General features: G+C 34.6%; 1 protein-coding gene across 1 annotated transcript in view; it reads left to right on the forward strand.

The window, feature by feature from the left end:
* Positions 1-16,135, forward strand: part of KHDRBS2 (KH RNA binding domain containing, signal transduction associated 2) — a 627,329-nt gene that overhangs the window by 219,106 nt on the left and 392,088 nt on the right. Inside the window, exon 3 of the mRNA XM_064360936.1 lies at positions 14,656-14,772. Within this exon, the coding sequence (XP_064217006.1) occupies positions 14,656-14,772 (117 nt within the window). The remainder of the gene's footprint in view (positions 1-14,655; positions 14,773-16,135) is intronic.

Here is a 16,135-nt window from a genome sequence, read left to right on the forward strand (position 1 = left end):
CTGTCTCTTGACTTCGTGATCCGCCCGCCTCAGCCTTCCAAAGTGCTGGGATTACACGCCCGGCCAGAAAAGGTTTTTTTTAATGTGAGTATTAATGAAATAATATTAATCATGAAGAATTTCAAATATGCCTGATATTATTGATGTTTGTTTTGACTTAATTTTAAATCGTTTTTGGGTAAACTGTGTTAAAAATGTCCCTAAAATATTTTTCTTAAAACGGCCTGACACTTATGATAAGTACCCATTTTACCACCAATTATGTTTTGTTGGTTTTCAAATCCATTAAAACATATTATTTTGGTTTATTTTACTTGTAACATAATTTAAATACTTGCTTTTAGAAACAACTCAAAAATGATTAAAATTGCCCCACTTTTTTTAATAGACATGTTATTACAAAACGACTGTTCAATGACAAGCGTAAATGAATCTGACATATGACTTATATGATTGACTTATATGACTTATACAATTGTCTTAAAACACATGTGAATAAAATACCTTGAAATTATTTGAAGTTATTAATATACTGAAAACATAGCTGTGTTCACTCTGTTAAGCCTAAGAATCTTAGACATTCCTAAGTTACTAAATTATGGTTAAGTATTAAAGACACTGGTGTGTAGTGTTTGATTTATTTTCTGTCTTCAAAAGAGGTTTGCTTTTAAGAAAAGGTTAGACACCAATTTGCTGACTAAGAACTGATGATTCACCTGTCGTGATTATGTCAATTGGCTTTGTTTGAAAAGAAACTGAGTACAGGGTAAAAGTAGATGGAAAAAATCTTATTAGAACAACTTTTGTGTTGATTATTAGTTTCAGTTTATCTTAAAATAGATTTCCAAGAACTAAGAACAGCATCATAAATACATAACCAACTTCGTGACTACTTCTAATGCTTTAAATTTCAAATAGAAATGGTATCTGATCTTTCGTAAAAAAAAAAAAAAACAAAAAAAAACAAAAAACAAACCTTCTAAGCCTTTCCAGAGTGTTGTCTTCAAAAACTCCAGATATTGTAGAAGGGATAGAATCACATAAATAGACTTAAACTGTGACAAGTAAATACTTTTGAGCAAGAGCAAATAGTAGATTGTACTTTTATAAATTTTAAAACATGCACATTAAAAGAAAGATTGCTTGATTAAAATAATTTTATATAGTTAATGTTGCTCATAAAAGCTCATTTTCTCTCACTTTGTGAAATTCAGCCTCTGATTATACAACATCTTCATTCTACTGGCTCTTTGTGTTCTATTTTAACAGGCAGAGTGTGTAAAAGAATTTAAGGACATGTTTCTCTTACAGCCTCACAGTTTGGTTTCAAATTGATTATTGGTTAGAAATAAAATGAGTATTGAAATAGAAGTATTGGGAAACATGTCACAAGAATCAAGACAAAAAACAAAAAATTCTGAAAGTAGGTACCACATATATATTCTGTCAATAACCTGTCCTCAGCCAGGATTGTGTGAAATTTTCTCTTTTCGTAGTCTTAAGCATTCCTGGTGGAGACATCACTTTTGGATGCTTTGGTACTTCTGAATTTGATGTTTTGCTGTCATCAATAAAGGGGAAAGGTTTTGTAGCAGAATATGAAAGAGAAGTTCAGTGAGATTCGGCTAAATTTGAATTGTTTTTAATTTTTTAAAAGTTATATAACATGTAATACATCCAAAAGAATATGTGTAACTTTCATGTGGCATATAAAACAAAATAAAATGAACACTCTTGAACCCATAAATTAAACCAAAATCTAAAATATCACCTGTTGCTTTGTACTACCTGTATGTCTTTCTTCAATCATGTCCTATATTCCCCATTCCCGGAGATTACCAAGATTATAGATTTTGTGTTATTATCCGTTATTTAAGAAATATATTTACTACATAGGAATTTGGTCATAGTAGAATATTATTTAATTTTACTTGTTTGTGAGTTTTATAAAAAGTGTTATATGTGTAAATGAATTTTCAGTCAAAATTTTATTTCTTGGATTTATTAATGAAATTTTATATAGTTATGAGTAATTCATATTTACTGCTCTATAATGTTTCACTGCTAATATATCATAATTTATTTATTCATTTGTACCAGTCAGGATTATGACAGGCAAACAGAAGCCACTCTGTATTTAACAGTTAGAACCTACAATTCAATGCTAATATAACTGTGTGAAAAGATGAGGGAAGGGTCTTCAGGAAAGTTCCACCCACAGTAGTAGATTGAAGCCTAATGCCTCAAAGCACAGGGGAGAACCCAGAGCTCCAGGATATTCTGTGAAGCCTGTCATGATCACAGAGTGAAAGTTTTGGGAAAGATTTGCAAAACTTGCCAAGACCAAGTACTGGGAATTTGTGGACAGGTCTGTGACGCTGCTGCATCTATGGAGTAAGCACTCACAGAAAAGTTAGCAGAGCACCACGTCTGACCTCCATGGCTTGCCAAGAATAACACCCCCATTCATGTCCACCTTCCAAATTTGATGCAACTTCTCGGTATTGACAAAACCCACCACAAAAGGGAACATACATCAAATGGGATCTGAAAAATTGTTTTGAGACACAGAAATGCTGGTTATGGTGTTGAGTTGACAACACAACATTCTTGAATTGATCATTTTCCCCCATTATTTTGGCTATTGCGAGGATTGAGACTGAATACCCTTGCACATATGCCAAGACTTCTGTAGATGGTCTATCTAGGAATGAGATTGCTGAGGCATAAGGTAAATGGATTGACAGATTGACAAGACACTACCACTATGGTTGTATCCATTTACACTTTCACAGGTGGGTATATAAGTAGATGTTTCTCCACATTCTGGCCAATGCTTGGTGTCTGATCTCTTCATAGTCATGGACCTCTAATATAGTGTCTGTAAAATTATATCTCATCATCATCTTAAATTTTATTTATATAAATTATGAGGTTGAATTTCTCATAAGATTTTTCATTCTTCCTTTAATGACTTTATAAAGTCATTCCATTTATGACTTTATTAAGTCATTTTTCTTTTTCTTAGTTTTATATTTGTTTCTGTAAACTACTGCTTTATTGGTAATATGTAATGTCAGCCAACTATATTTGTAATTATGTTTTCACCTACTTTGTGGTGTATTTTCACGAGCAGATATTCTTAATTTTAATCAAACTTTTATTTTATGGTTATTATATTTTTGTCTTTAAAAAAATACTTGCAAAACTTGCCAAAACATTTTCTGGAAGAAAACTAGACAATTTTCTTCTAGAAGTTCTAAAGTTTTACCTTTCACATCTAAGTCTATAAACCCTCTAGAATTTAGGTTTTTTGTTATGATGTAGGAATTAATTTTATTTCTCTTACTATGGAGAGCGTAATATGCTATATATTGGGTAGTTCATTCATATTTTAGTTTCCTGTTGCTTCTGTAACAATCACCACAATCTTCATGGTTTAAAACAAAACAAATTTATTAGTTTACAGTTGTGAAGGTCAGAAGTCTGAAATGATTTCTTTGAAGCTAAAATCCAGCTGTTTGCAAGGTTGTATTCCTTCCAGAGGGTTTAGGGGAGAATCTGCTTCCTGTATTTTCCATCTAATAAAAAGTACCTTCATTCTTTGGCTCATGGCCTACTTCCATCTTCAAAGCCAGCAATTGCCCCACTCGAGCCTGTGCTATTGCCATCATATCTACTTCTCTGACCCTGCTGCCTCCCTCTGTCATTTAAAAGACATCAGGAACAGCTGGATTATCCAAGATACTCCTCCATCTCAAGAGTTGTAATTTAATCACACCCATATAGTTTCTTGTGTAGGATAACATATTTACAGATTCTTGGTACTAGGACATGGACATCTTTAGGGGACAATTATTCACTCGATCTATAACACCACCTGTGTCAAATGTCATTTTATCATACACAGGAGTCTGTTTTTGGATTCTGGATTCCATTGCTCTATTTGTCTATCTGTGCCCCAGGACTGCATGCTTCATACTATCATAATTAACACAGCTTTATTAATATATAAAGGAATAACTCTTGACTTTTTCTTTTGCTTCTGAATGGTTTTGGCTGTTCTTGGGCTTTCACTTTTTCAAACAAATTTAGAACCAATGAATAAGTTGATCCAAACCCTATAGTGATTGTAATTAGAATTGCATTGGATCTGCAGATGAAAATCTTATATTCATTGAGAGTTCCTATTTATGAACATAATATATCTCTCAATAAAATGTATTTTATACATGCTCTGTAAAGGTTTGAAAATCTGTGGCTAAATTTATTTCTAGAAAAATCTAATTTTTAAAATTCCTGTTGTAAATTATATCTTGTTTCTTTAAAAAAATATATAATTATATGCTGCTGGCATATAAAAATACAATTAACCTTTTTTTGTATAATAGTACCTTGCTAACTTCTCTTACAAATTCTGAGACTTTTAATGAAAATACTTTGTTTTCTATGTACATAATTATGTAAGTGGCAAATAATTTTTCTTTCTGATATTTATAACATTTATCTTGTCTTAGCAGATAATTTGAGTCATTGATTCTGAATAAAGTGCCAAGAATGTGCATCTTTACCTTGTTTATGATTTTTTTAATTAGTAAGTCTACTATTCCTATGAATTTTGAGTAGAAGCCTTGTGTTGACCGATGATGTTTCATTTATTTTTTAGATGAAGTGAGTTTTTATAATGATTAAATTTAAATTCTATCAAATCATTTTTCCAAACAATAAAGTGTTAGCCTTTTTCTCCATTAATTTATTAATAAGTAAATTACAATTAGAGGTTATAAATCTTAAAATACTTGTATACGTATGATAAATACAACTCAATCATGATGTATTATGTACATACAACAGGGCTTGGCTATGCTTCTCTTTAGCCAAGTGAGTTTTTTCATGTTATTTTTTTTCTTTTCTGGGCGGCTTTGGTCTATACATTTCCTTTTCTAATTTGGTTTTGATATGACACTTATATTCTCCTGCTGAGTTCTTGGATATTTCTCCATTTCTTTCTCTGGAATATTATGCATAGATTGGAATAATATATTTCCCATAAGTCTAGAGAGATCTCCTTGTGCATCTCATGAGACTGGTATTTCTTTATAGTACATTTCATTATGTTTTTTTGCTGATTTTATTTTTTAATACATTTTATTGTATGCATTTGAGGTATATAACATGACGTTATAGGATAAATATAGATAGCAAAATGTTTACTGTTATTAAGCAAATGGACATATCCATCATCTCACAGTTACCCTTTTTTCTTTTTTTTTAGTTTTTGTGGCAAGAGCAGCCAAAATCTACTTATTTAGGATGAAATCAAAATACAGAACAATTTTAGTACCTATACTCTACATAGTGTACCCCAGGGGTCCCCAGTCCTTAGGCTGGAGACCTGTACTGGTCTGTGATCTGTTAGGAACTGGCACGCATAGCAGGTGGTGAGCAGCCAGCAAGCCAGCATTACCGCCTGAGCTCCACCTCCTGTCAGATCAGCCCTGGCTTTAGATTCTCACAGGAGAGGAACTCTATTGTGAACTGCACATGTGACAGACCTAGGTTACACATTCTTTATGAGAATCTAATGCCAGATGATCTGAGGTGGACAGTTTTATCTCAAAACACCCCATCCTTTTCCACCGAACCCCCACCAGTGGAAAAATTGTCTTCCATGGAACTAGTCCCTGGTACCAAAAAGACTGAGGACTACCAGTGTACACTCTGTCTCTAGACAAGTTCATCCTACATATCGCCTACATTATATCCTCTTACGTCTCGTTATTTCCACCCCAACCCTGGTAAACACTGTTTCATATTCTCAGTATATTTGGGATTTTTTTTTTCAGATTCCATACATAAATGAGATCATCCATATTTTTCTTTTTGTGTCTGGCTTATTTCACTTAACATATTGCCCTCCAAGTTCATCCACATTGTGACAAAAATTGTTTCTTTATCCATTTGCCTGTCAGTGGACACTTATAACATTGTTTCCATATCTTTGTTATCAAGAATAATGCTGCAATGAATATTAAAGTGTAGGTATCTTTTCAAGGTGATTTTTATTTCCTTTGGGTATATGCCCAGGAGAGGGATTGTTGGGTCGTATAGTAGTTCTATTTTTAATTTATTTAGAAACTTTCATACGGTTTTCTATAATGGCTACACCAATCTACATTTCCACAGGCAGTCTACAAAAAGTAGCATTTTCTGCTCCCTCATGTCAAAATTTATCTTTTCACTTTTGGGTAATACTTAATGAGTATGAGGTGATATCTCATAGTGGTTTTGATTTGCATTTTCCTGATGATTAATGATGTTGAGCATCTTTTCATATACCTGTTGGTTATTTTTATGACTTCTTTTAATAAGTGTCTATTAGGTATTTTGCCTGTTTTTAAATTGGGTTGTTGGTTTTTCTGCTGTTGAGTTGTCTTAATTCGTTATAAATTTTGAATAATAACTCCTTAGTGGTTGTGTGCTTTGCAAATATTTTCTTCCCAATCCAGAGGCTGTTGTTTCAGTTTGGCGATTGTTTCCTTTGCTGTGAAGGAGCTTTTCAGTTTAATGTAGTCCCATTTATTTGTTTTTCCTTTTGTGGCTTGAACTTTTGATATGACATCGAACAATTCTTTACCAAAGCCAACCTCCAGAGGTTTGAACCTATGTTTTCTTATAAATAAATCTAAATATATACGGTCAAGTAATTTGTACAAGTGCACCAATAGAGCACATTGAGGAAAGGATAATCTTTGCAATAAATTGTGCTAAGACAACTGGATTTCTATATGCAAAAGAATGAAATTGGACTTTTATCATATATCATATGCAAAAATTAACCCAAAATGGATGAGACCTAAATATAAGAACAGAAACCATAATGTTATTTCAAAAATATTTTTACATGAGTTTTCATCCATTTTGTTTTGCACATTCTTAATTGAAGTGCTATTTCCATACAATGAAATAATAGTTCTTAAGAGTGTAGCTTGATTAATTTTAATAAAAGTCTACCTATACCTCCAACAAATATAGAACAATTCTGTCACCCCAGATATTTTCTTCATGCCACTTTCCATCCAGTCCAACTCCAGGCTCCGTTCTCAATAGATAACCACTCTTATGGACTCTAACACCATATATTATTTTTGCTGCTAGAATTTTGTAATAGTGAAAGCTAACAAGATGTGTTCTTTTATATCTGGCTTCTAAAATGTCTGTTAGATACATCCAGATTGTTGTGTCAATCAGTGGCTAGTTCCTTTCTGTTTATGTGTAAACTTGTTTGTCCGTTCTTCTAGGATGAACACTAGTTTACATTTGACTTAATGGTGATTGTGAATAAAATGTCATGAATATTCACGTGCAAGTTGTTTTATGAACATATTTTTTAATTCCCTTGGATAAATACTTGGCAGTTGAATTACTGGATCATAGTAGAACTGTATGTTTAACTTTATGAATAGCTGCCGATCTGAAAGTGATACTACTGTATCATAAAAAGTAATACTACTGTAAACTGCCAACAACAATTGCTCTAATAATTCCACATCGTCATCAACATTTACTATGAGTTTTCTTTTCAGCTGTTCTGGAATGTGTGTGTATGTGTGTGTGTGATTCACCATTGATTTGATATAGTTATTTATAGATTATAGATATTAGTCATTTTTCAGAAGTAAAGAGTGTTTTTCTTGAATCTGTAAATTACTTTGGGCAGTATGGCCATTTTCACAATACTGATTCTTCCTAATCATGAGCATGGAATGTTTTTCCATCTGTTTGTGTCCTCTCTTATTTCATTGAGCAGTGATTCATAGTTCTCCTTGAAGAGGTCCTTTACATCCTTCATTAGTTGTATTGCTAAGTATTTTATTCTTTTTAGCAATTGTGAATGGGAGTTTGCTCTTGAGTTGGCTCTCTTTTAGTTTATCATTGGTGTATAGGAATGCTTGTGATTTCTGCACATTGACTTTGTATCCTGAGACTTTGTTGAAGTTGTTGCTTATCAGTTTCAGGAAATTTTGAGCTGAGACAATAGGGTCTTCTAAATATACAATCGTCATCTGCAAATAGAGACAATTTGACTTCCTCCTTTCCCAATTGAATACCCTTTATTTCTTTCTCTTGCCTGATTGCTCTGGCTAGAGCTTTAAATACTATATTGAATAGGAGTGGTGAGAGAGGGCATCCTTGTCTAGTGCCAGATTTCAAAGGGAATGCTTCCAGTTCTTGTCCATTCAGTATGATATTGGCTGTTGGTTTGTCGCAAATAGCTTTTATTATTTTGAGATATGTTCCGTCAATACCTAGCTTATTGAGAGTTTTTAGCATGAAGGGCTGTTGAATTTTGTCAAAGGCCTTCTCTGCATCTATTGAGATAATCATGTGGTTTTTGTCTTTGGTTCTGTTTATGTGGTGGATTACATTTATAGACTTGTGTGTGTTAAACCAGCCCTGCATCCCCGGGATGAATCCTACTTGATCATGGTGGATAAGCTTTTTGATGTGCTGTTGCAATCAGTTTGCCAGTATTTTATTGATGATTTTTGCATCTATGTTCATCATGGATATTGGCCTGAATTTTTCTTTCTTTGTTGAATCTCTGCCAGGTTTGGTAACAGGATGATGTTGGTCTCATAAAATAATATGGGAAGGATGCCCTCTTTTTGTATTGTTTGGAATAGTTTCAGAAGGAGTGGTACCAGCTCCTCTTTGTACATCTGGTAGAATGCAGCTGTGAACTCTTCTGGTCCTGGACTTTTCTTGGTTGGTAGGGTATTAACTACTGCCTCAACTTCAGCCCTGGTTATTGGTCTATTCAGGATTTCAACGTCTTCCTAGTTTAGGCTTGGGAGGGTGCAAGTGTCCAGGAATTTATCCATTTCTTCCAGGTTTCCTAGTTTATGTGCATAGAGTTGTTTGCAGTAATCTCTGATGGTAGTTTGTATTTCTGTGGAATCGGTGGTGATATCCCCTTTATTTTTTTTTATTGCATCTGTTTGATTCTTCTCTTTCTTTTTTTATTAATCTGGCTTGTGGTCTGTCTATTTTGTTGATCTTTTCAAAAAACCCACTCCTGGATTTATTGATTTTTTTTGAAGGGTTTTTTTTGTGTCTCTATCTCCTTCAGTTCTGCTCTGATCTTAGTTATTTCTTGTCTTCTGCTAGCTTTTGAGTTGTTTTTTAAACTTTCTCCTCTAGCTCTTTCTGGTACCAAAACAGAGATATAGACCAATGGAACAGAACAGAGGCCTGGGAGGCAGTGCCACACATCTACAACCATCTGGTCTTTGACAAACCTCACAAAAACAAGCAGTGAAGAAAAGATTCCCTGTTTAATAAATGGTGTTGGGAAAACTGGCTAGCCATGTGCAGAAAGCAGAAACTGGACCCTTTCCTGACACCTTACACTAAAATTAACTGCAGATGGATTAAAGACTTAAACATAAGACCTAACACCATAAAAACCCTGGAAGAAAACCTAGGCAAAATCATTCAGGACATAGGCATAGGCAAGTACTTCATGACTAAAACACCAAAAGCATTGGCAAGAAAAGCCAAAATAGACAAATGGGATTTAATGAAACTCTAGAGCTTCTGTACAGCAAGAGAAACAATCATTAGTGTGAACCAGCAACCAACATAATGGGAAAATTTTTTTACAATCTATTCATCTGACAAAGGGCTAATATCCAGAATCTGCAAAGAACTAAAAACAGATTTACAAGAAAAAAAAGCAAAGAAACCCATTCAAAAGTGGACAAAGGACATGAACAGACTCTTTACAAAAGAAGACATCGATGAGGCCAACAAACATAAGAAAAAATGCTCATTATCACTGGTCATTAGAGAAATGCAAATCAAAACCACATTGTGATACCATCTCATGCAAGTTAAAATGGCAATCATTAAAAAATCTGTAGACAACAGATGCTGGAGAGGATGTGAAGAAATAGGAACACTTTTACACTGTTGGTGGGAGTGTAAATTAGTTCAACCATTGTGGAAGACAGTGTGACAATTCCTCAAGGACCTAGAAATAGAAATTCCATTTGACCCAGCAATCCCATTACTGGGTATTATCCAAAGGATTACAAATCGTTCTATTATAAAGACACATGCACACCTATGTTCATTGCAGCACTGTTTACAATAGCAAAGACCTGGAACCAACACAATTGTCCATCAGTGATAGACTGGACACAGGAAAATGTGGCACATAACACCATGGAATACTATGCAACCATAAAAATTGATGAGTTTGTGTCCTTTGTAGGGACGTGGATGATTTTGGAAATCATCTTTCTCAGCAAACTGTCACAAGAACAGAAAATTGAATACTGCATGTTCTCACTCATAGGCGGATGTTGAACAATAGAACACATGGACACAGGGAGGGGAGCATCATACACTGGGGTCTGTTGGGGGGGACTAGGGGGAGACAGTGGGGGGTAGAGAAGTTGGGAAGGGTTAACACCAGGAGAAATGCCAGATATATGTGACGGGGGGATGGAGGCAGCAAACCACATTGCCATGTATGTACCTATGCAACAATCCTGTGTTATCTGCACATGTACCCAGAATCTAAAGTACTATATATATATATTAAATTAAAAAAAAAAAAACACCTCTTCTCACATTAGGTTCTGTTTAACATTCTCCCAATTTTTCATCCCCAAACCACAAAACAGATCATCATGTCCTCCTTATGGCTAAATTCACTTATCACTGCATTCATATTAAATTTCCTTGAGGAATATCTCCAAAGAAAAAAATAAAAGAGGCCATGAGGTAGCTCACACCTGTAATCCCAGCACTTTGGGAGGCTGAGGCGGGAGAATCACGAGGTCAAGAGATTGAGACCATCTTGGCCAACACGGTGAAACCTCGTCTCTACTAAAATCCAAAAATTAGCTGGGCGTGGTGGTGCACACCTGTAGTCCCAGCTACTCGGAAGGCTGAGGCAGGAGAAATGCTTGAACCTGGGAGGCAGAGGTTGCAATGATCTGAGATTGCACCACTGCACTCCAGCCTGGCACCTGGCGACATAGCAAGACTCTGTCTAAAAAAAAAAAAGAAAAAAAAATGAGTGTTTTCTCCTACCCTGTGGCTTATCTATTCAATTTTTTAATGTTTTTTTTTTTTTTTTGTCATTAGCGATATTTTTTTTTCTCACCACTCTTTTTTTTTTTTTTTTTTTTTACTTTAAGTTCTGGTATACATGTGCAGAATGTGCAGGTTTCCTTTATTATTATTATTATTATACTTTAAGTTCTGGTGTACCTGTGCAGATCGTGCAGGTTCGTTACATAGGTATACACATGCCATGATGATGGTTTGCTGCATCCATTGCCCTGTTATCTACATTAGGTATTTCTCCTAATGCTATCCCTCCCCAATCCTCCCATCCCCTACTATTCCTCCTCTAGCCCCCAACCCTCCAGGCCCTGGTATGTCATGTTCCCTTCTCTGTGTCTGTGTGTTCTCATTGTTCAACACCAACATATGAGTGAGAATATGCAGTGTTTGGTTTTCTGTTCCTGTGTCAGTTTGCCGAGAATGATGGTTTCCAGTGTCATCCATGTCCCTGCAGAGGACATGAACTCATCATTTTATATGGCTGCATAGTATTTCATGGTGTATATGTTCCACATTTTCTTCATCCAGTCTATCATTGATGGGCATTTGGGTTGGTGCCAAATCTTTGCTATTGTGACCTCTGCCACAATAAATATACGTGTGCATGTGTCTTTATAATAGAATGATTTATAATCCTTTGGGTGTACACCCAGTAATGGGATTGCTGGGTCAAATGTTATTTCTAGTTCTAGATCCTTGAGGAATTGCCATACTATCTTCCATAATGGCTGAATTAATTTACACTCCCACCAACAGTGTAAAAGCTTTCCTATTTCTCCACATTTTCTCCAGCATCTGTTGTCTCTTGATATTTTAATGATCACCGTTCTAACTGGTGTGAGGTGGTATCTCAATGTGGTTTTGATTTGCATTTCTCTGATGACTAGTAATGATGAGCTTTTTGTTTTATGTGTGTTGGCTGCATAAATATCTTCTTTTGAAAAGTGTCTGTTCATATCCTTTGCCTAATTTTGATGGGGTTGTTTGTTTTTTTACTTGTAAATTTGTTAAAGTTCTCTGTAGATTCTGGATATTAACCTTTTGTCAGAAGGGTAGATTGCAAAAATTTTTTCCCATTTTTTTGGTTGCTGGTTCACTGTATTGATAGTTTTTGCTGTGCAGAAGCTCTTAAGTTTGATAAGATCCCATTTGTCTACTTTGGCTTTTGTTGCACAGGTATACATGTGCCATGGTGATTTGCTGCACCCATCAACCCATCATTAAGGTTTTAAGCCCTGCATGCATTAAGTGTTTGTTCTAATGTTCTCCCTCCCCTTGCACCCCATACCCCGACAGGCTCCCATGTGTGATGTTCCCCTCCCTGTGTTCATGTGTTCTCATTTTTCGACTCTCACTTATGACTAGGAACATGTAGTATTTGGTTTTCTGTTCCTGTATGTTAGTTTGTTGAGGATGATGGTTTCCAGCTTCATCCATGTCCCTGCAAAGAACATGGACTCATCCATTTTTATGGCTACATTGTATTCCATGGTGAATATGTGCCACATTTTCTTCAACCAGTGTATCATTGCTGGGTGTTTGGGTTGATTCCAAGTCTTTGCTGTTGTAAATAGTACTGCAATAGACATATGTGTGCATGTGTCTCTATAGTAGAATGACTTAAAGTCCTTTGGGTATATATCCAGTAAAAGGATTGCTGGGTCAAATGGTGTATCTGGTTCTAGGTCCTTGAGGAATTGCTACACTGTCTTCCACAATGGTTGAACTAATTTATACTCCTACCGACAGTGTAAAAGCCTTTCTATTTCTTCACAGCCTCACCAACATCTGTTGTTTCCTGACTTTTTAATAATTGCTATTGTAACTGAGGTGAGATGGTACTATCATTAGATAACAGGCAATCTACAGAATGGGAGAAAATTTTTGCAATCTACTCATCTCTCAAAGGTCTAATATCTAGAATCTACAAAGAGAATAAAAAAACAACTTTACAAGAAAGAAAATCACCATCAAAAATGGGCTAAAAATATGAGTAGACACTTCTTAAAAGAAGACATTTATGAAGCCAAAAAACGTATAAAAAAAGCTCATCTTCACTGGTCATTAGGGATTTTTTCTAGTGCTCTTTGCTTCCTAATTAAGTAATCTCTTCCTAGACTAGATTCAAAAAGGGTTTTTTAAAATTTTTTCTTCTTAGAATCTTTATAATTTTAGATATCACATATGCTTCTATGATCAATCTCAAAACAAGGTTTGCTTACCTGTGAAAGAGGTCATAAAGGTTTTTTTTGTTTGTTTGTTTGCTTTTGTTTTGTTCGGTTCTTTTTCATGTAGATATTCAATTGTTTCAGTACCATTTATTAAAAACACTATTTTTCAAATTTGGTTGCTTTGGCATTTTCTGGAAAATAAATTGACCATCCATGTATAGTTTTTTTGGGCATTATACTGTCTCATATCTCTTTACCTATATGTACAATAATCCATATTCCAGTACAAAACTGAATAAATGTGGTAAGAGCAGACATCTTTCATTTTATCCTGGACTTAAGGAAAATACTGAGTTTTATACCATTAACTGTGGCATATTTCTTACTGTGGGACTATGGCAAGAAAAAAAAGAAAATCTCTCATATAGAAAGCAATTTAACTTAGTCGTACTTATCATTGTTCTTCATGTTCCCAACATAGTTTTTGGTGCATTCTATGCTCTTTGTATCTTTAATTTAATCAATGGATTGTGGCACAAATTATTACCTCAGTCATTCAGTTTGGTAATGTTCTTTTTAGTAGCTAATAAATACTTTCATCACTGCTCTTAGTTCACTTGTTCTTATTCATGTTTCAAGATGATTAAACAAATTGTATGGACCCCTAGAATTTTTTATTTAGACAAAGTGTTTTGTGTATACGTTTTATAAATACTATTTTTCAACTTTTATATGCTCACATCTTTTATTTACTAATCCTGAAATAACTCTTTAACATAGAGAATGTAAGATTGAAGAATAATTGAGTCCCTTTATTCCTGATTATGAAAGTGGTAATAGAAAGTTATGGGTGCCAGACAATGCTTAACAAACTTGAATATCAAATTTTATTTTAGAAGTTGATTTAAAACATCAATTTTAAAATATTGATTGTAAACTTTTACAATTTTGATGGTCTGTAGACTTATGTTAAAAATCATCTTTTATTTCAATAATCTAGCATGAGAGAAAAAGCCTTTAGAAATTCTGTAAACCAGCGTGATTCTACCTAATAAGTGATTTATTTTATTATATATGTAAAATGATATTTTCAACATACTTTTTTGACTTTGACATTTCCTTAGGAAGAGATGTAGCCTTTAAAATGAGTGTTAGATTCGTTATCTGAAATGGTTTCGGTTGTGTGTGTGTGTGTGTGTGTGTGTGTGTGTATGTATGTTTATGGCATGACTGTCTTCTCCATGGTAAAGTTTCAAAAACCTGTAACCCATCAATTATTCTTGGTGCAAATCATCACTTTACTTTACCTTAAAAAATACATTCTATTGATTTTGTTTCCTAGTTCAATTTTGTGGGGAAATTGCTTGGACCAAGAGGAAACTCCTTGAAGAGACTACAGGAAGAAACAGGTGCTAAAATGTCTATCCTGGGCAAAGGATCAATGAGAGATAAAGCAAAGGTACTGAACTTTGAATTTGATATTTAACACATACAGGAGGTTACCTGTAACACTGATGGCTAAATTTACAAGCACACCTGAACAGCTCTTTCACCGTTTCCTATGATTTTCATCTCCTGGAGTCACCCTGTGTCACTTTCTGCTAGCTCCTCTGTCCTCCTAAAAAGCAATTATTGCCTCCCCTTCTTTTTCTTTTCAGAATGTATATTCTCGTATTTTCATTTTCTTTAGTCCTTTGTGTAGGTTGCTTTCAAATCTTTTCACTTTTTCTGTGTCCTCTGCAGGATGTTTCTATAAGTCTGTGTTCATTTTCTTTTTTTTTTTTTTTTTTTTTTTTTTTTTTGAGACGGAGTTTCGCTCTTGTTACCCAGGCTGGAGCGCAATGGCGCGATCTCGGCTCACCGCAATCTCCGCTTCCTGGGTTCAGGCAATTCTCCTGCCTCAACCTCCTGAGTAGCTGGGATTACAGGCACGCGCCACTGTGCCCAGCTAATTTTTTGTATTAGTAGAGACGGGGTTTCACCATGTTGACCAGGATGGTCTCGATCTCTTGACCTCGTGATCCACCCGCCTCGGCCTCCCAAAGTGCTGGGATTACAGGCTTGAGCCACCGCGCCCGGCCCATTTTCTTTAATTCCCTCGCTGTTTCCTTTTTCTTTCTTCAGTCATATCACCTAATCTCATCCATTGTATCATTCTCTCATTTTCTCTCTGCTCTATTTCACTTTGATCCTCTTACCTGAAGCAATTTCAAATACTTATCTGCAAATCTAAGAGAATCCTGCTTATTTCTTGAAATGTTTCAATGTTATTAAACAACTCACCTGATCCCCAAAAGAACAATAAGCTAAAAATATATATCAAGTTTGATGTTTGAAACAATTTATTTCACATATGAACCACATTATTTCTTATTTTATAAAGTGTTAGCAGTTTTCTCTGTGTTAGAATTCCGTGTTTGGGAGAAATAACAATTTGTAGAGATTTATTCTAAAAGGATCTTTGAAAATTCACTGTGAAAGGCTGGATATGTTTGGTAGTATCATTGACCAAGCCATACTGTTAAAATTTGGTAATGTTATTATGGAGAATGAAATGTTTAAATATTTATTTCTGATTGTGAGTATCCTTAGAAAATTACTCAGGAGTTCTGTATTTGTGTTAATGAAACATATTAATTGAGGAAATTTATAGTATGAAATGTCACTGAACTGGTGAATATATCATACATAAAATATCTTTACTGTGATGAGTCTACATTTGGAATTTGAGCAAGCACCTCTCTTTGGGTGCTTTCTTAGAATGGTTCAATAGTCAACTGTAGAAAGTCACAGAAGGAATGATTTTTACAAGCCTTTTCTTT

This window comes from Aotus nancymaae, unplaced genomic scaffold, assembly GCF_030222135.1.
Source record: "Aotus nancymaae isolate 86718 unplaced genomic scaffold, 86718_ANA_hifiasm-v0.15.2.pri h1tg000040l, whole genome shotgun sequence".
Taxonomy (NCBI): domain Eukaryota; kingdom Metazoa; phylum Chordata; class Mammalia; order Primates; family Aotidae; genus Aotus; species Aotus nancymaae.